Source organism: Nuphar pumila, chromosome 12 (assembly GCF_984573655.1).
Source record: "Nuphar pumila chromosome 12, dmNupPumi1.hap1.1, whole genome shotgun sequence".
Lineage (NCBI taxonomy): Eukaryota > Viridiplantae > Streptophyta > Magnoliopsida > Nymphaeales > Nymphaeaceae > Nuphar > Nuphar pumila.
The window spans coordinates 16,963,493-16,989,298 of NC_143260.1; the positions used below are offsets into that span (position 1 = coordinate 16,963,493).

Here is a 25,806-nt window from a genome sequence, read left to right on the forward strand (position 1 = left end):
ATGTTAGATTTTTTTAACGACACCCCGATCCAACCCAGCATCTCCAACAAACACTTGTGTAAACCAAAGTTGGTCATGCTGCAATGTAGGTTTCATAAAAAAATGGATCCAGATCCAACCCGAAATTTGTTCCAGCCAACAGAGCTGGACCGCGAGGCCAAGTGAGAGGGTCCGAACCCGAACTCCCACAAGGATTTTGAATTCAAAACTGCCTTCCCGTTTCCCAATCATTCCCTTGTCATTTTTAACGCCGAGACAAAGTTGGACAGAAACCCCAAAAAACTTGCGAGTCAATCGCATTCAAATTTGAACAACGCCAAACGCCGGTGACGTCCGTACGCCACCACGTGTGAGATGGATGGTAAGGATCGGGCAGGGGCGCGGGCCCATCGGACGGCCGAGATCTTCCCTTTTGGCGCCTTCCTCCGATTCAAATTGCCCCCAGCCCCCTCCTCCCTTCGTTCTCTTCGTCCCTCTCACTAAGGAAATCAATGGGTGGCGAGAAGCGTGGATCCGTTTAGGGTTGGGGTTTAGGGTTCACGCTTCGTTCTCGCTTCTCCTCGAGGAATTGATTGGGTGAAGAGGGAGGAATTGTCGGTGCAATTCTTGGGAGTCAGGGGATTGTTTTTTTCCCTTTCTTTCAGTTTGGGGATTCGGTTTCCCTCTTCTGTGAAGGTTATCTGGGGATTTTTGGAAATGGAGACGCAGAAACGGCAGAGCGCGTTCCTTTCGTCGGCGTCGTCTTTAGGTGCTGGGGGGAAGAGGCTGGGGATCCCGCCGGCGCAGCAGGTGAAGAAACGGGTTCCCTTGAGTAACCTCACGAATCGGACTGGCGTTCCAAGGGTGTCTGGACTGACAACCAATCAGGTTTGGTCGATCCCCTTCTTTCGTCTTTCGCTTGGTCAAGATCTTTTTGGAATTTGTGGTTGGTTCCTGTTCGTTATTCTCTTTTTTTAAAGAATTTGAATGCTTGATGGACATGAATCTGGAATCCATCTAGAGTGGTTCTTTGATAAGGGATGGTGATTCTTTGTTTTTCTTTCCTTTTAAAATTTCGCATGCATTGTTTCTTTTCCTTCCCGTTTAGTAATTAATTTCTTGTGTTTCTTTTGGCCAACATTAATCGATTTTGCAGTAACTGATGAATATCTGAAACTATGATTCGCCTTTGTATATTGGGTTGTTCGTCCAAATAACAGTAAAAAGATGCAGCATATAATCACGGAGAATTTGCCAAGCAGAACAATTTTAGTGTAGTTGTCTATTGTTCATTCTTTGTGGTCAAGTGAAGCGTTAGAAATCTCATGGGGCATCTATTCACTCCTTAAGTTTGTTTACTCTGTTGTCTTAAATTTTTGGATGCATAAGTTATTATATCTTGTTGACCTCTTAGATTCTGATGGATCTTGAATTATGTATCAATAATGCCATGATGGGTTATCATTCAGTCCACTGCCTAAATCTGACTAAAATGTGACCTGATGTTTTTAGCAACCAATACAAAAATTATGGCTTAGCAGGTGTCTGGGCCCAGATTTTCACTTGGTTCAAACCAACATGCTTCTGCTAACAAATTTGATCCCATATCTCGAACCTACCATTCCATATTCTTGATAAGTCCATGGGATGCGTGTATGCATACACCATATAGACAAACACACAAATCAGCATAACATGGCCATGTACATAGGATTGTCAAATGGGTTGTTATTATCCATGATGAAATATCTTTAGTTGGGTTTTGGCGAATTGTAGTGTTTTTTCCAGTTGCGCAAGTTTTGTTTGAGAGTTTCTTTCCTTGAGTTCAAGGCTGAATGTCGGTCCCCATCTGTTTTTTTTTATGTCCGTGAACGTGCAGACAGTTATCAATTAATAGTCTTTAGAGTTTATGAAATAAGAATTGGACAAACTAGTAAGTGTGAAAGCAACGATCAACAGTCAAGACATCCATCAATTTTATCAAGAGGGGATTCAAGGAAGAGGATGGGTGCATCAAAGCACACGAGATCGAAGAAAGAGAAAGTAATTGGAAGAAAGAACGTTGGTTGTTCACATGAGCATATCCGTGCACAGATTATTTGATATTCAAATGACACTAATGGAACTAAATCTTCATGTCCAGAAATCAAAGAAGAAAAGGATGAGTTATGCTTTTATTTACATCCCTGACTCTGTCCCTGTGATGAGCTAATAATTAGTAGTTACATGACTCTCAGATGATCATGAGAGTGTTTGAATAAGTTTTACATATTACCTTGATTGCTATAGTTCACCTAAACAGAGGAAAAGTGAAGTTAGAAAACTTGTTTTTGACTTTTTGTGTCGTCACAAATTTAGTATCAACATGCATCATCAAAATTCAAGATTCACAAGTAAGAATTGAAGAAAAAGAAAGGATGACACACCTTATGCATGCTTCTATGGCATTTTAACTATATATTTATGGCATTGTCAGCAGGGTCATGCATTGCAGTATGCCCGTGCACTGCTACATTTTGGTAGGATCATTTGAATAAAAAAGGCCCCAGAAAACTAGAATATGTTGGGTATGGTTCACTGTTGCAACCAAGAGCAGCAAACACAGTAACCATGATTTAAAGATGGTTTCTATCTTTCTATCTCTTTGAGCAGATTTACATTGCAAATTTGGTAGATTTACATGTATAATTTATTCATCGTGTTGCAAGAGTTGTCTAATTTTCATATTCCTTTTAGTTTTTCCCGACTTTTCTATTGAGCTTGTGTACCGAACTATCAAATACATCACAATTAAGATGAATGACGTCCTGTTTCATTCTTCTCATGTTAAAGGGGTTCGTGGGATCTACTACTTGTAAGGGAAGGAAAGACTTGGTGTCACATGCACCTGTCAGTGGTCTGCTTCGGAAGTCTTTACCTGTGCCTTCTGTACAGAAGCAATCTGCTGTTATTCTCCCTGATCCCAGACAGAATGTACATTTTTCCAATCTTGATGCAAACCTTGGCACATGCAGAATGGACACATCTCCTAGTAGGTCGGATGAATGTTCTGTTTCACTTGATGAATCGATGTCTACTTGTGAATCTCTGAAGAGCCCTGATTTTGAGTACATTGATACTGCTGATGTGCCATCTCTGGTCTCCTTGGAGAGAAGAACATGCCAGCATCTTTGCATTTCAGAAGAAACACATGTTGAAGCTGGTATCTTTTGTATCATCTTTTGCATTTTTTACCATACTTGTTCTCTTGTTGTTGCTTCTATGAATTGTTTATCAGATTGCTGTATAACTTCTTGGATAGCTTTGTAACTTTTGTTTAAATGTTGTTCTCTTTTGTCTACCATGACTCTTTCTATTTGAAGCAGGCAATTGTCGGTCTGCCCTTAGATGATTGCTCAAGTAACTTGACACACATCTGATTTTTGTGTTTTCCAGACAATTTTGTGCAGAACAGCACAGCGCTTACAACAGATTCAAAAAAGGCAAATGTTCTTTATATTGATGGCGATTCTAAAGATCCCCAGTTATGTGCAGCATATGCATGTGATATCTATGACCATCTTCGCATTGCTGAGGTGTAGCTTTTTACTACAACCTTGTGATTTGATTAGGTGTATGCCCATACTACTAATAGAGTTGATTCTTCATGATTATGTAATGATGTTTTTTTTTTAGCATATTTGTTTTTGATATCTGCAAACATGTTTTATCCATAAAAGATGAACATTTATTCACTCTTTTGTGCCCTTCTTGCACAAATGTTTTGATTTTATTTTTGTTTTCTTAATATTTTGGCCTTCCAACTATAAATATAGAAGGGGTATATCTTAGTAGCAGATAATTGCGGTTGTGACAAGGCAGGATTAGTTACAGTGGTTTAATCTACATTTAAAGTAATGTGAACAGATCAACTGAATGAACATTTGTGAAATTTTGGAAACACTGCCATGACATGTGTATGTCCTCAATTTGGATAGTGGGTTGGGAATTTCCTGTTATGGACTTTATTATGGTGTAATATATATTCATCTGCAGGTGGATTGTAGTAGAACATTTCCAATCTGCCGAAGGATGGGAAAGATGATTTTTATTTCCGTTATTTGTGGCACAAATGTTGTCCTGCCTGATTATACTTTTGTAATTACAGTGTATCATTCTGGGCATGTATCATGTTTGTCTCATTTGATTTCTACTGTTCTGACAATTTTATGTCTTTAAATAGTTACTCATTTTGTTGTCGATGGATTTGGCGATTTGCTCATGTTCCGCATTTGTTTCCTTCTTTCTTGTGTGTTTCCTCTTTTTTCTTTCACTTTCTTTTTGTTCTGGCAGACCAAAAAGATGCCCACCCCTGATTTCATGGATAAAGTACAAAAGGATATAAATGCAAGTATGCGTGCAATTTTGATTGATTGGCTTGTTGAGGTGATCATCAAACAATTCTTAACATCTATGGGGGCCTTTTCTTCTTAGAAATGGCTAACTTTATTCACCTGCAGGTTGCAGAGGAGTATAGGCTTGTTCCAGATACATTGTACTTGACCGTTAACTATATTGACCGGTATCTGTCTGTCAATATGATGAACCGACAGCAATTGCAATTGCTAGGTGTTGCATGCATGCTTATTGCCTCGTAAGCCAAAAATTTCTATAATTTTATTTCTTCAGTTATTATTTGTATATATTGCTACTCCACTGATATTTAAACTTTTAATGTACTCTGCTATCTTCAGTAAGTATGAGGAGATATGTGCTCCACAGGTGGAGGAATTTTGCTATATTACTGACAATACATACTTTAGAGAGGAGGTCTGCATGATTACATTGTCATCCAATCTCTTTGTCCGTCTATTTGTTCTAGTTAAAATGCCTGAATGTTTCTGGTTTATAATAGGTATTGCAAATGGAAGCTGATGTGCTAAAGTATTTGGATTTTGAACTGACTACTCCAACAACAAAATGCTTCTTGAGGTTTGTTTTCTATTTGTTTTCAGTTATTACCAAAAGTGGAAGCAAGCCCATTTTTTTCGCTTATTATTGAATATTTGGATATTTGTTCTTGACAAATACAGGCGATTTGTACGTGCAGCTCAAGAAAGCAATGAGGTATAGTATTGGCTGATATCCTTTTTTTTCCATATGGTGTGCTGCTGCGATCTTGTTTTTCTAATTAGTTTTTCATTCTTTCAGGTTCCTCCTTTGCAGCTGGAGTTTTTTGCTAGCTATCTTGCAGAACTTTCACTTCTTGAGTACAGTTTGTTATGTTATAATCCTTCTCTTAAAGCAGCCTCAGCGGTATTCTTGGCTAAGTTTATACTTCTACCATCAAAGATGCCTTGGGTACGTGGAATTATAACCTTGATTTTCTTCTGATAACTCTCTCTCTCTCTCTCCTTGTGTGTACATACACGTCAATAAAATAAATGGGGTAAAAGAGCACTTGCAAGGCCTGTAACAATCAACATGGAATGAGCCAACTTGTTTTTTTGGCACTATGACCACAAAGAAGAGATTTTTGGGTTGATTCCTTCCTGATATCCCTACTTTGTGAGGCGAAAAAATTAATACTGTCATGAAACTCTCACTGTGTTGTGATGGCAACTTCATTATCTTATTTGTTTATAAAATTTAAAAACTAACGCTTGTCTTATTTTTTTTGCACAATTTGATATCTTTTTATTACCTTTTTATGAAGTGAATTTGGAAAAAGTGGATCTATGTATTTATTAAAAAACCACTGAGTGTTTTATTGAAAAACCTTGAATATACCAAGAAATTGTCTCTCTGAAATATTGCCAAGGCAAATCTGTGATTATGATGTGTGTTTGCATGAACATGCATGTGGGCGTGCATGTTTAAAACTTGAAATTTGGTTGCAAGTGATCAGACTACTGGTAGCAGGACACAGAAATTCTGTGTGTTGAGAACTGACTTTCAAATTCATATAACTCATTTTTGTCACAATTATCAATGTATGTTGAATAGCAGGATACATTCTGGCATCTATTGGCCAAACAAAATGCTCATTAAGATGAGGAAAAACTTTAACGGCCTACTGAAACTAGAGGCTCTGTTTCTTGTCTCTTGTCCTGATGGCCTTAGTGATTGGTATTTCTTAGAAGTAAAACCATACGGATGGTCAGGATTCTTATTCCATCTTTTTATGTTTTTTCAAGTCACTCGGTGGACATCTGGTGGTTATTCACTTTTTCTCTGAGGTTTGTTTGAGCAATTTTTTCTAGGGTTTGATGAATGCTCATGTAGCCCCTGCCTTTGTTTGGGATTAGCTTTTACAAAATTGATTTTAGAACTAAGATAATAAATTTATACTTTGCATTTCTTGAGCTCTAGGTGGCTTAGAACATGTTGACTTGTTTCATAATTTTAATTTTCCATTTTTTGCAGCAGATAATTTTATTACTTTGTTTTTTGTGGTCTCACCATTTGTGTTATGTTGTTTCAAATCATGTTGACAGACCACCACGTTGAGACATTACACACGGTATCAGTCTTCAGAGCTATGCAACTGTGTGAAAGCTTTACACAGTCTCCATTGTAACAGCCAAGGTAGCAGTTTACCTGCAATCCGGGAGAAATACAGTCAGCATAAGGTACATTAACCTTTATATTCAACATTTTCTGTCATCATCACCTTCACCACCATCATGTTTTGTCATCATCATCAATCGTCATATTGCTCACCTGCATTGAAGTGTGTGTTCCGTTTCTTTTTGCAAAATGTGGAAGGCTGTGATGTGGGATTCTAGACCCCAACCTCAATTGTGAAGCTGTGTGGTTTAATCTTATTTTCAGAAATGATAGAGTACAACGTATACTTACCAGTGGACATACACACACACACACACACAAAAAAAAAAAAAGCAGAATGAGTTTGGGCTAAAGCTGCAATGAGCTTTCTCATGCTCAGCTTATTTGTTTGTCACTCAGACTCGAAAACTGGCTTGTGCTTTGCTTGTGAGCAGCTAAATCCTATCAGATCCTTCACTTGGGTCCTCATTATTACCATTATCATCACCATCACCATCACCATTGTGACCCTTTGTTACTGTCATTGATAAAATAGTCACTGATGGCTAAATATTACCATTAAGAAATATGAAGGAATTGGTTCCAGGGAGATGCAATGTTTGGTTCTGCTGTCGTTCATATTTAATTCTTGCTCAGTCTTATCCTTGTCAAACACCATAATAGCACTGGTTTTCCTCGATCATACTATTCTTCATTTGATAATTTGACAATTTTCAAATGTTACTGTTGACAGTACAAATGTGTGGCCAACCTTCACTGCCCAGCTACCATACCTCCTGAGTTCTTCCGTGACCTTAGTGACTGACTAAGCATGCTGATATGAAAAGTTTCCAATGCTTTGTTGGAGTATACAAATGATCATCAGTGGTACAAGGCCATTTTTTTGTCTGTTTCATATTCTTGTGTTTTTGGTCTTAACAGGTAACCATCTATAATGGTGCCTTCTTTGATCCTTTCTGTGGTTGACATGCATTGTTTTTGTTGATATGCGTGTGCTGATCTCTGTGGTTCCCTTAATCTTAATGTAAAATTTGAGTTGCTTGATCTGTAGTTTGGTTATGCAATGCCCACAGCTTTCTTTTGGGGTGAAATAATCAAATAATTAAATCGTCCGTTGCTGGTTGCACATGCAATTTTTTGTTTGGTATTGAATCTTGAGAAATAATAGTAAGATTAGAGATATTCGTATCAAAAGTTATTGAACGTGTGCCAAACCAATGTTGTCAGTATCGGTGCGTATTGGCCTATACGTATCATATCGGCAGAAAATCGATATGATTCACCCGAGTTGTCTACTTTTTAATAAATGTAAAAAATACTTCAAATTAATTTTTTTAATATTATTTTAATGGCTTTAATACATGTCACGTTCTGATTGATACATGATATTTTTTAATTATTTTTTGGCCGATTCAGAATGATTCACTTGAGTATCAGTATTGGCTGATTCGATGTTTTCAGCTATTTCCCACATCCAAAAATACCCTTATTATACCAACGGAGGCTCAGCTTGTCTGGTAGGAGCAGCTAGTGCACGTCACCTTGGGTTGGGATGTTGCAAATTCAAATCCCAATGGTATCGTTGTCTGCCTAACCCCAACTTGCCTTTTTAAAAAAATGCCCTTATTATGATACTGGGAAATGTGCCACAAGTTCAGATCTCGATCTAAGATGGACGGGGTCTGAGCTAGTCCTACTGGTTGGTTGGATCTGGAGAGTCTAGATCACATTTAGCTTGTCTCCGAAATCCAATATGCTCACTGTTGTGTTTGTCTGGATCTGTCTAGCGGGTGAAGATCCGAATAGCTCAAGGTGTTGGATCTGGGATTGGCCCTTGATAACCAAGCCTTGGAAAAAATACAAATAATACTAATATCCGAACCCTGACTGCCAAATCGATAATTGGTTGTGGTGCTTGTTGAAGAATTTTTTGCATCTGTATCCGTGTTAGTTTGCAAGTGCTTCTGTAGCGTTTTTAAGAAAAAAATGGATCTCTGCCAAGTTTGTACCCGAGCATAAAGCCGGACTATACAGCAGTCCCGTCTCACTTGGTATTTGCTTCTTTCAACCTGCTCAAGATCCTCCTTAACCCATTCTGTTTGATTGTGTTCTGGATTTGGATCCTTTGTCACTGGGATTCGGATGTACATGGTGCTGGCCGAGACAAGGATCTATTGCATATCAAAATCGGCGAACTTGCAGGACTGAAAATTTTCAGGATCCAAACGAGATCTGACTACATAATATGCGATCAGTTTTTGGATAAAAAAGTTCTTATAAAATCTCTATTCCAAAACCATGTGCAAGTTACTTCCCACAATGGCATAGATGTTACTCACTTTTGACACTATTTGTTGTGATGACCAAGGCGAGAAATATGTCAAACCAATTGTCAAACTACTCAATAATATATGGAACAATGCCACTTAATTTTTTCTTGATGGTTTGACCCTTTTGATGCCTGAACAATTAAATGCGTTGGTTAAACCAATTGTCTAAGTTGTCACTTGAAAAAATCATTCATCATGTAAATTGTCGCCTGAAAAAAATCAGGCACCATTTAAGTTGTCTTCTGATTAATTAAGTGTTTGAATTTTCAAACAGCAAAAGGAAAATTGTGTTAAAGAGCAAATTGGCCATGTTTGTTATATTTTGTGGCTTGCTATTAGTAATGGTATTTCCAATAAAAGCTAGGTCAATCTATCTTAATGCCTTTTTTATTAGTTTTAATAACAAAGGAAAACCACCTGTGCAAGTGGGTGGGATGGATTCACGGGCTGGGCCCATTGGGTACCCTGCCCCTCCTTAGTATGAAGGTCGTCCTCTTGCTATAGATTCTTTTTTTAAAGGCAAGCTGTGGGGTTAGGCAGACCCCCTGCCAGTTATAACCACTGGGTTTTGAAGCTGCACTTCGGGTGCAATCACTTGCACAAAATTTATGCATTAAGCATCTGATTGCCCTCCATCCGGCCTTGAACCCCACAAGTGAACAAATATGGTAGGCCCTGTCACTAAGATGGAGGGTGATCAGGTGCTAAATGCACAGATATTTATGCAATCATATTGCACATGATCTTTTCACTTTGCCAAAAGCCACTCGTTGTTGTACAACTTTTTGAAGTCCGGCTCCCTTCCCACTGAGAAGATGTCCTTGACGTGCTGAAATCCTGAAACCATTGACATAATGTGAAGCCTATCGGACTGTCCGATTCACCCTAGAGAGAGTGTTTTGTGGGACGGTTCCATTAAAAATGGTTATACCCAGTAAAGTACTACTGCGCGAGAACCTGCCAATCTATTGGACTTGATCCGATATGCAAATTTGTACATCCGAATACAATCGAATTCCAATATGATTTTTTTATATACCGAATCTGATAAAATTTTCGGACTTAGTGGATACCAGAATCTGATTGCATGCAAAAAATCAAATTTCTTATGATATTTTCTCCATGGGAATCGAACTCCAATTTTCAAATTCTTTTAGACAATATCCAATTAATCAGATCTGATATTGGTGGCATTCGACCTGAATTAGAACAGTTTTCATACCTACGGATGGTGCTTAGTTGTGTCAACAGGTTCATACCCAAGTGGGTCCAATCCCAGATCTGACAATGAGGTGCTGGTGCAGGGTGCAGACCCAGCTCTGTTCAAACTCACCATAAGGAATATTAGACCCAAGTCCTGTAAGGATTACATGAACCAGGCCCTGTCCATACTCGATATACGAATATTTTTTTATATTTTTTATGTTATTGGATCTTAATCATAACACAGGCCGCACCAAGGTCTTGTAAGAAATGTCATAAACCGTACATGGCTCCGTATACTAATCGGACTCCTTGGCTCCAAATCGAGTTCTAATCGGATCTCATTTTTTATCACCGAACGCCGACCCTATGGGTTCAGTATGGGTCGGGTCTGAATCTGGGTCAAACCCAACCCGTTGACAGCCCTAGTGGTGGTGAGTAGGGCCCTATTGGATACAATGGATAGGCATCAGTCTCTTGACTTTTTTTTCTGACATCTGCTGATTGTCTTTAAACAGGATCCACGATCCGAATCCGACCTGTTTCATGGTAATCATGAATTTGGTAATAACTGCTAGAACCGATGGCTATCCCATTACCGTTACTTCGTCATTTCGATCTCACAGGGAGAGAGAGAGAGAGAGTCTTGCCATGGCGGCCGCACCACCACAGAGAGTCCAAGCGCTGGCGGAATGCGGCATCCCGCATGTGCCGCCCTCTTACGGTTAGCTGCTGGAGTACAGGCCTCTCTGGCCCACCGTCAGCCCTCGCTTTCTGGCATACTGATCGTCTACCTTCGGGGCTCCGACGACGACATGCGCCGGGAGATTGGGAAGGCATGCCAGAGTTGGGGGTGTTCCAGGTGCATGGCCACGGGGTTGCGCTTCTGGCATCGATGAGGCGGGTCATGGCAGCGTTCTTTGGGCTCCCGGCGGAGGAGAGGCTGAGGTTCGCCTGTGACCCTAGGATTCCGGCATCGGAGGGGTATGGTAGCCGGATGCTGGCCACCGAGAACGACGGGGTTCTCGATTGGAGGGACTATTTTGACCACCACACATTGCCGGAATCTCTCCGGAATCCCGATCGATGGTTCCGGGTAGGCTTTGTTTACCTTCTCGAAGCCACATATCGTCTTACATTTTACTCGTTTGGGAAAAACGAATATATTAGTGACTTCCTGTTGAGTTTGAGAAGTTTTCTAGTTAATTGTTAGAATTCCTTGTGTATTGTATACGTGGCTGCGGGGGCATGAGGCCTTAACATTTAGGTTCACCTGAGGTCACCCTTTGAGTGTTCCTTCCAATCTGAGTGACTAGTAGCATGGGTATTGATGGGGAGATAACATTAGGGTGAATCCCACTTTTTGTATAAGAGTGGTACATCTTGGGGTATACGAAATGTTCAATCTTGAATTTGGGATAAAGATCTCACAAATAACTAAGACTTCTTGCACCGGAGAAATTTGAGGATACCAAGTTGATCACAACTGAGAGTGTAATCTGTTGGAAAACATGGTAAGTCAGGATTGTAAGATTATATGGCCATAAAGTGACTCTTGGGAGGCTATCTCCAGGGGCGTAGCTAGGATTCATGTGAGGGGGGGGGGGGGCGGCAAACAGGGGTGTAGCAAAAAAAATTTATTTGTGCGATAGTCGGGGGTTCGGGGCAGCGCCCCCGAATTTTTTTTTTTGAGATAAAATAAAAAATGGCTACAATTATTAATAAAAAACTATTTCATAAGGACAAATCAAACTATTTGCTGCAGTCAGGGCTGGGCTAGGACTGGGTTGAGCTGAGCTAAAATATGGATAAAAAACTATTTCATATGGAATCAGGGCTGGGGTAGGATTGGGCTTTTAAAATATATATATATATATATATATATATATATATATATATATATATATATATATATATATATATTTAACTGTTTCGGGAGGCAGCCCAGTCCTGCCCCCCCTAGCTACGCCCCTGGCTATCTCAACAGTCACTATGCTTGAACTGAACTGAAAAGAACTGTGTATCTTGAACTGAACTGAAAAGAACCGTGTATCTTGAGGCTGAGGGATTTCTTCCAGAGATGTATCCCAAACGAACTCTTTACAAGGTTATAAGTGCAATACTATGAGAACATACGACAACAAAGGAATTCAATTGTAAGAGAGTTGAAAGTGTGGATCTCCCTGGTGATTTTGAGCTTAACGGCATACACTTCCCCCACAAAAAAATTGTATTTGCGCATTCAAGTTTCGACATTGGTATCAGAGCGAGTGCCAGTCAAAATCGCGTGCATCACTACAAAATTAAAAAATCAAAACAAAGAGCAAAATCAAACAGGAAGTTAGCCAAAATGGCCAGTTTTATTTTTTGTTCTATTTTCAGCAAATCGGTGAACCGGGGTTCCAGATTGCAAAAAGTCGATAAAAAAAAACAAATTCGGATTATCTCTATTTTCACCTGCCGGAACCGACGCGGGTGGTAGGTTGAGAAGAAACGCTACCTCACACGACAGGGCTCTTCGGCAGAAACCGCGATAGTGGGTTCCGTGAAGACCTCAAACCGCCAGCCACCTGCGAAGAAACTTCACTCGACAGAGCTCTTTGCTGGAAAAAGCGGCACCCAGTTCTGTGAAGGACTCAAACCATTGGCCACTCGTGGTGAAACTTCGTCGCCGGAAAGGGTGAAGGGGACGAATCACAAAAATTTGGAGATTTCGGAAAAAACCCAGAAACGAAAAAAAATCGTGAGAGAAAGAGGGCTTTACTCCCTCTTTCCTCTCTCTCTCTGCATTCCTCTCACCATCGGCTGACAACCTGGGGTTCACCGTGAGGGGGCTCGACCCGCCGGAGATCGCATGCATCGGCAAATAAGGGGCGGTGGTTAAGCCGTTGAGACAAAAAAGAGAAAACAAAAAAAAAATTAGAGGGCTCAAAATTTTTGCTCATCTCTTTTTTCGTTGGTTTGGTGGCCGGATCCGACATCGGATGTGCTGGTAGTGATGTCGTAGACAGGACTCTGTTGGCCGGATTTTTTCAGCCCTCAAAACCTCTTTTTCGGGCGTTGGTGATGGCCTCATTGCCTGAGGTCTTGCGATGACTGCCGGTCACCACCTCTGGTGAAGCGTGTTGTCGAACCAGTGGCTGGTTCTGCCTGGTGCAGCTAGCCGTTCCCGGACCAGTGGCCGCTTCTTATTTCGTTACTTTTAAAAAAATAATAAAAAAAAATAAAAATTAAAAATTAAAAAAATAAAAAAAAATCCTTTAAATCCATACATTATAGTTAATTTCATTTTGGACCACCTGGAAAATTCTGCTCAAAGAGTTTGTATTCTGAAAATTCCAGAAAGAGGCTTACTTTCTCATTTTTTCTAAAATAAGTTTATGCTTATCATTTTTTGTAGAACAAACTTTCTATTTTCTGAATTTACAGAAAGAGGGTTGAATCTTTCTGTTTAACTCAAAAAAAATAGTTTAAGGTTTTTGTTTTATTTTTTTGCTTAGCGAGGCTTCAGCTTTTCTGAAGTTGCAGAAAGGTGATAAACTAAAAAATTTCATAAAGTGATCTGCTTTATTGAATTTTTGCAGAACAAGGCATCTGATCTTTTCTGATATTGCATAAAGAGGGTCAAAACTTTTTGTTTAACACAAAAAGTTGTAGAAAGAGTTTATGTGTTTTTCGCTTACACAAAGCTTCTTTTTTTGTTTTTTGAAATTGCAGAAAGGTGGCCTTGAGTTTTTGAAAACCACCTAGTACTTGTTTTTGTCAAAAGTGTTTAGAAATTAGCATTTTTGTGCATTTCTTGCACATTTAAGTATCTTGTTACATGATAAACTTGTTTAGAAGGATCAAAACTAGTGAAATTCACAAATATTAGCTGAAATACGTTTTATTAATCCTAATATTTGTTTATAACTAGGAAAATGGCAAATCGAGTAGTCATGATTGAGTTGTCCAAAATCGAAAAACTCAATAGGATGAATTTTGGAATATGGAGAAGAAAGATAGAAGATCTATTAACACATGACAAGACTCTGCATATATTGAATAATGTGAAATCTTTATCAACTGATAAATCTAGTAAAGAAGAGAAGAAAGTTTATAATAAATTTATCAAGGATGATCAATTTGTTTAAACAACTCTTTTAGCATTCATGCAAGATGACCTTATCCGAGTATTTTAAGACTTAGACACTGCAAAGAAAATGATCGAAGAAGTCAGAATGAAGTATGATATGACTTCAGAAACCCATATTCAACTTCTTCTAGAACAATACAATTCATGCAGAATAAAAAAAGTCAGACAATGTAGTCGATCATGTGAATCGAATGTTGGTAATGCCTAAGGATTTAGCTATAGCTGGAAATGATATTCCTGAGCAGATGCAAATCTCTACCATACTGAAGAGCCTTCCTCCAATTTAGAAAATGGTGTCAATTGTCATGAGGTTAAACAAGAAAAGCTTGTCTCTAATTGAGCTCCTTATATAATTAGTTCTTGAGCAAGAGCATATGTCAATAGAAAGAAAGGGAGAAATCATGAATACTTAAGAATCCTTTCTAGCAACCTCTCATAGGTTCAAGCCTAACTGCATATTTTTCAGAAAATTTAAGAAGAATAAGTTCAACAAGAAGCGTCCAGTGCAAATCAGGAACTCCAAAACTGCAATCAAGGGAGCATATTTTTCTTGCAAAAATATTAAGCATTTCAAGAATAATTTCCCAAATAGAACCAAAAAAGAGAATCTAGGAAAGCAAGTAAATGAAGAACGTGAAATAGTCTACACTATGTCTGAATCATTGATCACAGATAATGATCTCCCAGGATGATGGATTGAGTTAGAAGTGATGTAACATGTGTCTAAGTCAAAGGAAGGACTCGTGGAGATTAAGGAGCTGAAGCCTGGAGATCACATGGTGTATATGGTAGATAACACCTATAATGATGTGGTCGGGATAGGGACCTACATGCTTCAAATAGAAGAGATTAGTCTTCTATTGACAAATATATTTTATGTACCTTCCATGAGAATGAATCTTTTAGTAGTAAGAGATTGTGCCAAAAAGGGCTTCGAAATCCACTTTCGGGGTTACAAGGTCACTATTGGGAAAGATAAAAAAATGAAGCTCAGGGGTCGTTATGATGCTGACCATAGTCTCTTTCATTTAAATGTATCTTTTTCTATAAATAATGCAATGAATATTTCTGGTTATATTGATTGTGCATTTAATGTCAATGCATATTTATAACACTTAAGGTTAATACATATAAATGTTAATAAAATAAAAAGAATAATTAGCCTAAGATTATTACCTTCTCTTAAAAATATTGAATTTGAAATATGTGAACTATGCATATTAAGAAAAATGACTAAAAAATATTTTCCTAAGGGAAGTTGGTCATGTGACTTACTAGTTTTAGTAAACAGATATTTGTGGATCCTTAACAGTAGAAACATATGAAAGGAAATAATATTTCACCACATTTATAGATGATTACTCAAGGTACGAATACATATACCTAATCTCTAAGAAATTTGAAGCTCTAAAAAAATTAAGACATAAATATGAAGTTGAATAATTACTAGGAATAAAAATCCAAGTTATTAGATCCGATAGAGAAGATGAATATAACTCATTTTTTACAATGATAATAACATAACTTCCCATACAACTATGTCTTATACACCTCAGCAAAATGGTGTAACTGAAAGAAGGAATAAAACTCTAATGGATATGACAAGGTCCATGTTGGCATATGCAAATCTTCCCAAAAAATTATGGGGAGAAGCAATATGCACCACCATGTATATCCTAAATAAGATGTCTTCTAAGGTTGCAAAGCCTACACCCTTTAGTTCACCATTTAAGAAGGTCATTTTTACATCCATTTGATATTGGTCAAGATCAAAATAAGCTACCAATGCCAAAATAATACGAATAGAGGTCAGTTTGGCTACAAGAGAATATGTTTCTTCATAATCAATCTCTTCTAATTGAGAATAGTCTTTTGCTATTAATCTTGCCTTGAATTTATCAAGAGATCTATTTGCCTTGAGTTTTTTCTTGATAACACACTTACTACCAATTGCATTATATCCATTAGGCAATATGGCTAGTTTCCAAACTCCATTCTTTTCTATTGAGTCTAACTCATCTTTCGTTGCTTCCTTTCATATTTGAGATTATTTTGAAATAATTGCATTCTCAAAACTCAGGTTATCAAGAATTTCATTTAGGTCCATGGAATAACATAATTCTTCACTCAAGAATATATAATAATCATTCAGATAAGATTGAGGAGTTCTTGTTCTTTTATTTCCAATTATTGATTATGAAGTTTGCTCATTATTCACAACTGGATCGTTATGCTCTAAGTCTTGAGTAGGTACTCCAGAATCATTTATGATATCCAGAAGGACACCATCATCTTCATGTTCAAAATTATTTTCTTTGATTTTCAGGAACTCTACTTCTCTACTCTCTATAAATCTCTTTTTAGGATTATAAAGACGATATCCCTTTGATCCATTTGGGTATCTCATGAAGATGCTTTTGATAGTCTTGCTATAAAGTGCCTGAATGTTTCTAGTTTATAATAGGTATTGCAAATGGAATCTCATGTGCTAAAGTATTTGGATTTTGAACTGACTACTCCAACAACAAAATGCTTCTTGATGTTTATTTTCTATTTATTTTCAGTTATTATGAAAAATGGAAGCAAGCCCATTTTTTCGCATATTATTGTCTACCATAGAGTCGTTGGACCTCTCCAACGGTCTTAAATATGACTGTTAGAGGGGCTCCAACATCTCTATGGGAATCCCTCCTTGGGTTTCACTTTGTTTATAAATGAGGGGCATTGTCCCGTGTAATCCTTAAGCTTTTTGTAAAACTCACTCAATAATAGATTCTTTTTTATGGCTTTGTGCATTTGTCCTCTTTTGTGAGTGTTATTTTGTGTCTTTGTGCACATATTTTTCATTTTGAATATAGTGGGTTAATCAAGTCATCCTTGAACTTGATCTTCTTGAAGATATTTCCACACTATAATCCCTCCATATCCTTAGATCAGCTTTTACCAATTTTCTGGAACTCGAAACGCAAAATCGCATCCTACCACAGGTACTTGATTTTCCTAAACTGGTAACCCCCAACCGTTAGCACCATTTTCCTCTTTCTAGAACATATACCAAACCCTCACACACGTCCCTAGACATCTCTAGAACCCTTGGACCAAGTCCTTCAATTTTTACTCCTCAAAACATATCAGAGCCCAAACCTCCTTGCCCAATTATCCATTTTGGCCCTGTCTTGCCCGAACAGCCTCGTCTGCCACAACGAGAAACCTTTGGCCTCTTTCCCATTGTGTCCCCCAAGGTACATACCCTAGGACACCCAACCCACAGGTGTTGAAGCCAAAAGATTGTAGGTTCGATTCACTTGAGTCAACCGGAATCTAGTTGAAGTACTTGTCGGTAGTTGATCTGGATCTCCCTTCCGGTCCATTTCCCTATTCTAACGTTGATGCATCCAACACCGACTCAAAAATTTATGTGGGTACAACAAAATCAACTTTAACTTTAACCAACTTCAAAAGAGAATTAAGCTTAAGCTTTTATATCCACCTAGGTTTAGGAGCAAACCGAATGAGGTAGACTTGAGCTTGCCTATTGGATATATGGCACAAGGCTACCCATATTAATTTATATGCTCCTCCCTAAGGTGAGACCCCTTTTTTATAGAGTATGAATGCCTCAATCTCCTATTAAGAAAATGAGTCTCAGTTTATACCAAACTCAACCACACTTTTGATAAGGCCATCCTCATTAGGTAATATTTTATTTAAAAATAAGACTCAAAAAAATTATAGAGATTTCGAGGATAACAAAAGCAAAGTTTAACAAAAAAGAATATTACAAACATGTCTTAAAAACAATTAGGGATGGCAGTGGGGCGGGGCGGGGGACAAGGTCTCCACTCCCGCCCCGCCTCAAGATTTTATCCTCCACCCCCGCCTCCATCCCCGACGGGGATGGATTTTATCCTCCACCCCCGCCTTCATCATGGTTTCATGTCCTCCATCCTCGGTTCAAACGGGGATGAGGCGGGGCGGGGCGGGGCAGGACGGGGATATTGCGGGGAAAAGTGGTTGGGGTGGGGATCGTGGCGGGGACGGGGCGGGTGGGGAAAAGTGCACGTCCATCCTTGCCTCCATCCCCGAACATGGATGGATTTTAACCTTCGTCCCCGCCTCCATCCCCGTTTCATACCCTTCATCCCCGCTCCAAACGGGGCGAGGCAGGGCGGGGGCCCCGGTCCACTCCCATCCCTAAAAACAATAGTTGTAAAGAACTTGTTTGTCAAGCATATTTTTTGCACATTATAAATAATGTTTACTAATATGCTTGAATCATTGTTAAAGACATAAAAATAATCTGGCCTTTGTATAATGTGCTCACACTAATCACCATAACAAGCATTAGAAAAGCTATGCTCACTCATTACATAGACATATGATTCTAACAAATGGCATGTTAATTGTCTAAGGCCAAAGTTTGTGTAGCTAATCCTATCTGGAAGGCTGCTAGCAAATGTGGTTATTAATCATTGCCTCTCGATAGCACTAACAACCAATGTTTGTAGTATCGGTATCAGCCCTGAATTGATGGGCTCTCTCAAGTTGGGTGTCATTCTTAAGCATATATCATCCAAACTAAGAGAGGAGAAATCTCAGAAATCTCTTTCTCCAATCTGCCATGCTTGGATCTTCTAATAACTAGAGAAAGAGAAGACGCAAGAATATTGCGAAAAAATTGGAAGTCGAACTTTGAACAAGCTTTGCTTTCATTAGCCTTCTTCTTTCCAGATACGATATTAGCGAAACTCTATTTATACTAGTGGTCACGTGGTTTTTTAATTAGCTTATACTTTATTTTCCTGATTAGGATACGATTTAACTAATATTTAAAAGGTGGAATACTTACCTGGTTAAGTAAGTTTCATTACTCACTAGATTAGTCTATTATTTAGATAATGCTTGTTGTTAGAATGTGTGATTGATGTGAAGGTGCAATTTTGTCATTTTTGGCAATTGTATTCATTAGGGGTGGGCAACAAGTGGGCCATGGGCTGGCATTTTGGACCCAGAGCTGGCCCGAACCACCTAGGTCTGGCATGCTGAACAGCCCAGTCTGCCTGGTCATTTTGCAGCCTGGGCCAGCCTGTTGCCCACCCTAGTATTAATGGAGGACTAGTGGTGCTGATTTCCAGCAGTGGCAGTCCTATAATCCTCGGAAAGATAAGTGGCGCCAGTTTTGTTAGATATGTAATTGGCAGCGTTGTGAGTTTATAGTAATCCAATTGCACTATTGACATTTCAGGGGCATTTGAGTAAATAGAGGATTTTCTAGTATAGCATTAGAGCTGGTCCTTTTTCTGATATGAGTTTATTCATTCTTCTATGTCTATGAGCTGGTCCTTTTTCTGATGTGAGATTATTCATGCTTCTATGTTTATTAGGCATTCTTTTCTTCTCTGTTGATTTGTACTAGTTTTGTGATTATTATTTTTTTTTATCCTTTTTGTGATCTTTACTTATGTTCCTTGCTTTTATATCTTTGCCTATATTCCTTATCTCTCTACCTACCTTTTTCAAAGTTTTATTCTCGTTTATTGTATGGTCTACCCTTTCTTTGGAATAGACTCATAGTATTCCAAGGTCTACCCGTCTCTTTGTCCTTGGAATCCATTTCTAGTGGATCTTCTGGTACTTATCAAGTACATTCTCTTTGACATTTCAAATTTTACCCTGAAAGGGAGATGGGACCTGGTTAAACTGTACTATATAGTAAGAAAGTTTGATGGGCCTAAATTGCCCACTAAACAACCTTGATTCGGCATGATGATGGTGGTGAATAAACTTGTCAATGATTCAAAATTCACTAAATTCTGAGATTGGTAGCCAAAGTTGTGCCCTGTCAAAGCCTGATAATGATATCTCTAGTCACTCTTCAAAACGAGCCATCGGACTTAGATAGATACCCAGATGGTCCAAATAGCCCTTGGATCTGCTTAAATTAGCACCCCCTATTTGGACGATTTAGACTGCTCAATAAAAAAATGATTAGAAAACCTTGTATAGCATCCACTGTCTGGTTATCTTCACCGTCCTCAATTCTTCCTTGTCAAGTTTCTGCTCTTCTTCCACGGAAAATGCTGCCTTCTACATCAAAGCTACATAGGTCCATTATCGATCTGCAGAAATTGATTTTTTCTGTCTTCCCAATTCACATACGACGGTCAAAATTATTTTTTTAACATCCTTTATGCTGTAAAAAGAAAAAAGGAAAAAAGTACTTGGATATGCATTGTCTAGAAAATTTATAAAATGGGTCTGGACACCACTTTATCCACAGGCCAAGTAATCTTAGTTCTGACTCTGCTTAAATTCGTCTTGTATTGATTTTGGGATGAAGTTTGTTTTCTATTGGTGAGCACTGCACTTGCCACTCTTTTCTATTTCCAGGTTATGACTAATGGTTTATATATAAGTGCTGTGCATCGTGCTATTGTCAATTCCAACCAAGTGCGGCTTTCTGTTGCAACCTTCTATGACCACTCGAGGCAGAAGAGAAGATTTGCTGCACCAACAATGCTTGTCACTGAAAGCTCTCCCCTCCGGTATCGTGATGTCTTATATGGGGATTATGTTTCTGCATGGTGTGCCCTGTCAAATGATCCTGTCTTAAGGGAGCTTTCTGATCATGTTCCGTATGTCTTGCCATCTTCACTCTAGATGCCTGTCCACTCAATTTGTTTCTGCATGTAATTTTGGTGTCTGAGGGTGCAACCTGTCCAGTATGAGGTTATTGCTGTCAGAGAAGATATATTCAAGCACAGCATTACAATGAAACCGCAGGATGAAGATGTTTATTCAGGTCATCAATCCATGAACATAAGGTTTAATGTGATTTTGAAACATTTGTTTCCTTGTCATTTGTGGTATATCTAAAGGAAATTGGTATCTTGACCCAGTTGTGAGCCTGAAGAATAAGTCTTCTTTTTTTGGATAGTCAAGCTGGGGTTTAGCAGACCCCCTACCAGTGTATTCCATCAAAATTTAAACAAAACTGTACATCACTTATGTACACGTAACAACGAAATTGGAGGCATCCAATCTGGAGGCTTGTCTTTCCAGAGGCATCCTTGCTCCATCGGCGACAGGAAAGCAAGCGATTTCGCATAACCATTTTGAGCTTTAGAAATCGTTTGAATTGTGAAATGTGCAAACCGAAACAGGATGGAAGATATTTCCTTCTGATCAGGATCATATCTCCCTCGGCCTTCCATTACCTGTAAAATTGCTCGTTTAATGCACCCATATGATTTCGAATTGTAAAGTCGACCCTCCAGCTGCCCCCTGAAAATGCTTTTCACATTTAACTTCAACCATCCTTCAATTTGGGGCACCCAAGATCCCGCCATCCTCCACCTAACTGCCTCTTGATGCCCTCATGACCTGTTCCCTCAGCAGCTTGATACAAGTGCTTTGTATCTGATATCATTCCTGCGTCTCAATATTGTGGGTATGGAAGGTCACCAACCACGCATGCTAAACTCGCTGGTCCTGGAGCCTACTCTTTCCCCATTGTACAATCGACTCTTGAATGCCCTCTTTCAGGATTCGTCGATGACCAAACCAGTTCATTCTTCTTCGCCAGATTAGCTTAGAAACCGGACACTGGATAAACAAATGATTTACCGACTCTTGATCTCTCCTGCACAAAGGGCATATGCTGGGCAATGCATATCCCATTCATGCTAGACGATCCTGAGTTAGTATCTTCTTGGAAACTGCCATATGGGTCGCGAAAGCGGCCATAGGAAATGCCCCCTTTACACCACAGCAACTTGGCCCAAGGAACCTTACTGTTATGTTTTCTAATTAGATTCCAAGCTGCTGTCTAAGAAAACTGTAAGGAAGCCCTCCCAACTGAGGAAGCAGATCAGGTCATGCTGAACATGAGCGTTTTTGCTCATGCCGACGTCGTGGCCATCCGATTTGCATTTTAAAAAGCTCAAAAGTCAACAAAACCACGTGGTATTCATCTAAAATGCAAACAGACGGCCACGATGTGGGCATGAGCAAAAACGCTCATGTTCAGCATGACCTGATCTGCTTCCCCCCCAACTGAATACATCTGGCTTGCAAGGAGTGAGGTGGACTTGGTCCAATGCTGCCAGAATATGAGAATACGGAGGCAAACAGAGGCACTGTTCCTCCATAGAGTCCATGTGCTCCCTATTAGAATCAATCATCCCGGCTACTGTCTTTATCACTAATGGTTATGTTTTGAGAGCAAAGTCAAGTTCTCTAGTAGTATGATTTCATGCTAATTTTTTTATTGTGTATATTTTCATCAAACTACGTGAAAGTTTTATGCATATTTGCATGATTGTACGTGATTTCTCTTGGGATTTTCTATTAAACTATGCAGAAGTTCCGTGCAAATTTGCACAATTTTATGCAAAAACTACGCCACTAAAAATATAATTTTTTTAAAAGAGATTTTTTGTCGATGATATTTATCGTCGACTATATCAATGTTACTAGTGACAATATTTACTTTCAGCTATTTGAACGTATATAACTTTTTAATATATATACAACGATAATAATTATCGTCGAGTTTAATCTATACCGGACAATATTTATCATCAGATCTTTTTGACATATATGTTTTTTAATATAAATACGATGATAATTATTGTCACCTTTAAAAGAAAACCGACAATAAATATCATTGGTGGTATTAAATATACTCGATAATATTTATTGTCATATTTAATTACTATAACCAACGATAGTTATTGTCCCGTATTTGAACATAGATTTTTCAATATCTCTACGATGATAATTATCATTGACTTTTAAAAATATCACCAACGATATTTATCGTCGGTTGACAATAATATAGGAGGCAATATTTATTGCCTGTTTTAATTAATATAGCCCACGATAAATATCATCGTGTTTAATTCTTAGTATCGATGATATTTTAGAGTCGATCATTAAATACTGACTATATTATATCATTGTAATTATTTTTAGATACACAATGATATATAAATATCATCGAAAATAGGAGTATAAACGATCGTAAAGGGTCGATGACCCAAGCAATGATCTTTATTGTCGTTGATGTTATTGGCTACCATAAATCATATATTGTTGATGATGAATATTGTTGATAGTGACTTATTTTCTTATAGTGAGAGCTTAAATGCGTTAATTCTCGTCATACGTGACACGTCCCTAATTCCTCTTATCGAGAGATTTTGTCTCATATTGATGAAACTTTTTGAGAAAAAAAATCAAAGAGAAAATGACAGGAGTTATGATGTTTTAGATAAAAGAAAAAATAAAGAAATTGAACATAAAGGCACAACAAGTACATGTGAAAGTAGTATATTGCCATCGACATCGGTACGAAGACCGTGACTGATTTTAGGTTTAAGTGTTGATTTTGATAAGTAAAGATGCTCTTGTGAAGAGTGGCAGGTTAGCGGAATTCCATGCAAACATGTGTATCACATGCATTTTGTATGAGGACAAGCTACCAGAGGATTACTGCGACCAATTATTTATAATTGAATCATATCAAATTGTATATAATGCATATTCATTCCTTTCGATGGTGGATAATGTCTCATACATTGATCCATCGACTCTTATTCTTGTCTATCCACCAAAAGTGGTTTGTAAAGCAAGACAACCCAAAGTAAAGAGTTGAAGAGAAAAACACAAAGATGTTGTGCCATATAAGTGTAGTGTATGTGGTGAGGTTGGCCACAATAGGCGAAAGCACGAATAACAATATGTTTGTTTATCTATGCTTTGCAAAATGTTTATTTGTTAAGAGTTATTTAATGAATTGCTTCTTAGTATATATATAATTTTTTTAATGAACTGCTCTACTGTTCGAGGTTCATTTTTTATAAGGTAGTGTAGCTTTGACTGTTATACGCATTGGATGGTCTGGCTCATGAAGGGTATTCCTCAATAAGAAAATGGGTTATCACTTTGCATATGTTTGTTAACTCAATTCGTAAATGTACATATTCTTAACTTAGTATATAATTGTTACATATTTGATTGTAGTATATTTGCCATATTGTACATACAGTATTCGAGCAGAAACGCACAATTTAACTTTACACAAAAGGTCTAAAGGCCAAACAAAAGGTGGTGGATGATGAGTTATGGACAATTCTAGAGAGTATAAGTGGATTATTATTGTAAAACAATGGATGTAACTTTGATAAAATTGTTAAAGATTATATGTAAATTTAATGAAATTATTATGTAAATATACTTTAAATATTCATTTCAAGTGAATTGCTTATATATTTGTATATTTAAGTTCATTCTATAGAAGATGTGCATATTTTATATATTTAGTTTTATTCTAGGTTTAATGTTTTGTAACAAGAACATACACAAAATATATATTTGTTCTTGTATGGACTCTTTGTGCAATTGGAAGATGTGCATCAAAAATTCTTGAGCACTCTACTTATGTTCAACAGTAAGGTTGAATAGGGAATCCACCATTTGGACCTTTGGGTTTTGTGTTACCTTGTTTTGTTCACCTTCATCATCATATCACTAGAGAAAGGGGCCAGATGATCATCCATTGCTTTCCTATCCCACCCATGCCATTTGATCTAACTTTTGTCTTCTCAGACATCTTGTGTGAATCCATAGACCAGGATCCACATCGTTGGCCTTCTTCATGAGCATAAGTTGAGCATAGGATATGTGTGACACTAAGACCATGTTGTATAGGAAATACTCGTCAAAAAATAGTCGCAGAAAGAAGGTAAAAAAAAATTCCAAGAAAAACACGGTGGAGCAAAAGGTCTTGGAGACCACGAACAGAGCCCTAAAATACAAAAGAACCCTAAAACATGAGCCATCGCTTTTTAAATAAATAGTGAAGTGTCACATTTAATGCTAGTACGAAAAGTCTGTAAATGGGACACAAGATCCACATATATATGAATTTAATGGAATATTTGCGAAGTTATGACATAATTACAGAAAGTTCACAAATTTAGTTATGTGAACTTTGTACTATATATGCAAATTCAATAGCGTATTTGCTAAGTTACGACATTTTCAGTTACAGAAAGTTTGCATATTTGGTTATGTGAACTTCGTACTATATATGCAAATTTGGTAGAATATTTGTAAAGTTTTTAGGTTTCAATTATATGAAGTTCGCATATTTGGTTATGTAAACTCCATCATATGTATGCAAAGTTAGTTTATGAAGTTTCAAGAGTTCAATTATAGAAAGTTCGCAGATTTGGTTGTGCGAACTTCATACTATGTATGTGAAGTTAGTTCGCAAAGTTTTGAGAGGTTTCAGTTAGAGGAAGATCACATATTTAGTTGTGCGACCTATGTACTATGTATATGAAGTTAGTTTGCAAGGTTTCAACAAGTTTTAGTAACAAGAAGTTTGTAGATTTGGTCATGCAAATTTGTACAACAAATGTGAATTTAGTAGAATATTTGTAAAGTTTTTGTGTTTCAGTTACAAAAAGTTTGCAAATACAGTTATGCAAACTTCTTGAGGTCCACAAAAAACATCGTGTGAATCTAATTTTTAGTGAGAGTTTGAGATGCCTAGGAAGCGTACTAATATATCGCGCAAATTTGAGGAAGTTCGCTCGTGCA

General features: G+C 37.9%; 2 protein-coding genes across 2 annotated transcripts; both read left to right on the plus strand.

Annotated features, from left to right (window-relative positions):
* Positions 1–358: 358 nt before the first annotated feature.
* LOC149820149 (cyclin-A1-4-like) lies at positions 359–7,638 on the plus strand. The gene is made up of 12 exons (XM_089981751.1): positions 359–576; positions 645–867; positions 2,812–3,181; positions 3,415–3,554; positions 4,312–4,404; positions 4,479–4,612; positions 4,713–4,788; positions 4,874–4,950; positions 5,052–5,085; positions 5,170–5,319; positions 6,456–6,590; positions 7,262–7,638. The coding sequence occupies exons 1-12, from the start codon at positions 359–361 to the stop codon at positions 7,331–7,333; spliced, it is 1,722 nt and encodes a 573-aa protein (XP_089837877.1). The 3' UTR covers positions 7,334–7,638.
* A 3,330-nt stretch (positions 7,639–10,968) lies between these two features.
* Positions 10,969–20,856, plus strand: LOC149820150 (uncharacterized). Its single transcript, XM_089981752.1, has 2 exons — positions 10,969–11,157; positions 20,587–20,856. Exons 1-2 carry the CDS (start codon positions 10,969–10,971, stop codon positions 20,854–20,856), a joined length of 459 nt encoding a protein of 152 aa, XP_089837878.1.
* The last annotated feature ends 4,950 nt before the right edge of the window (positions 20,857–25,806 follow it).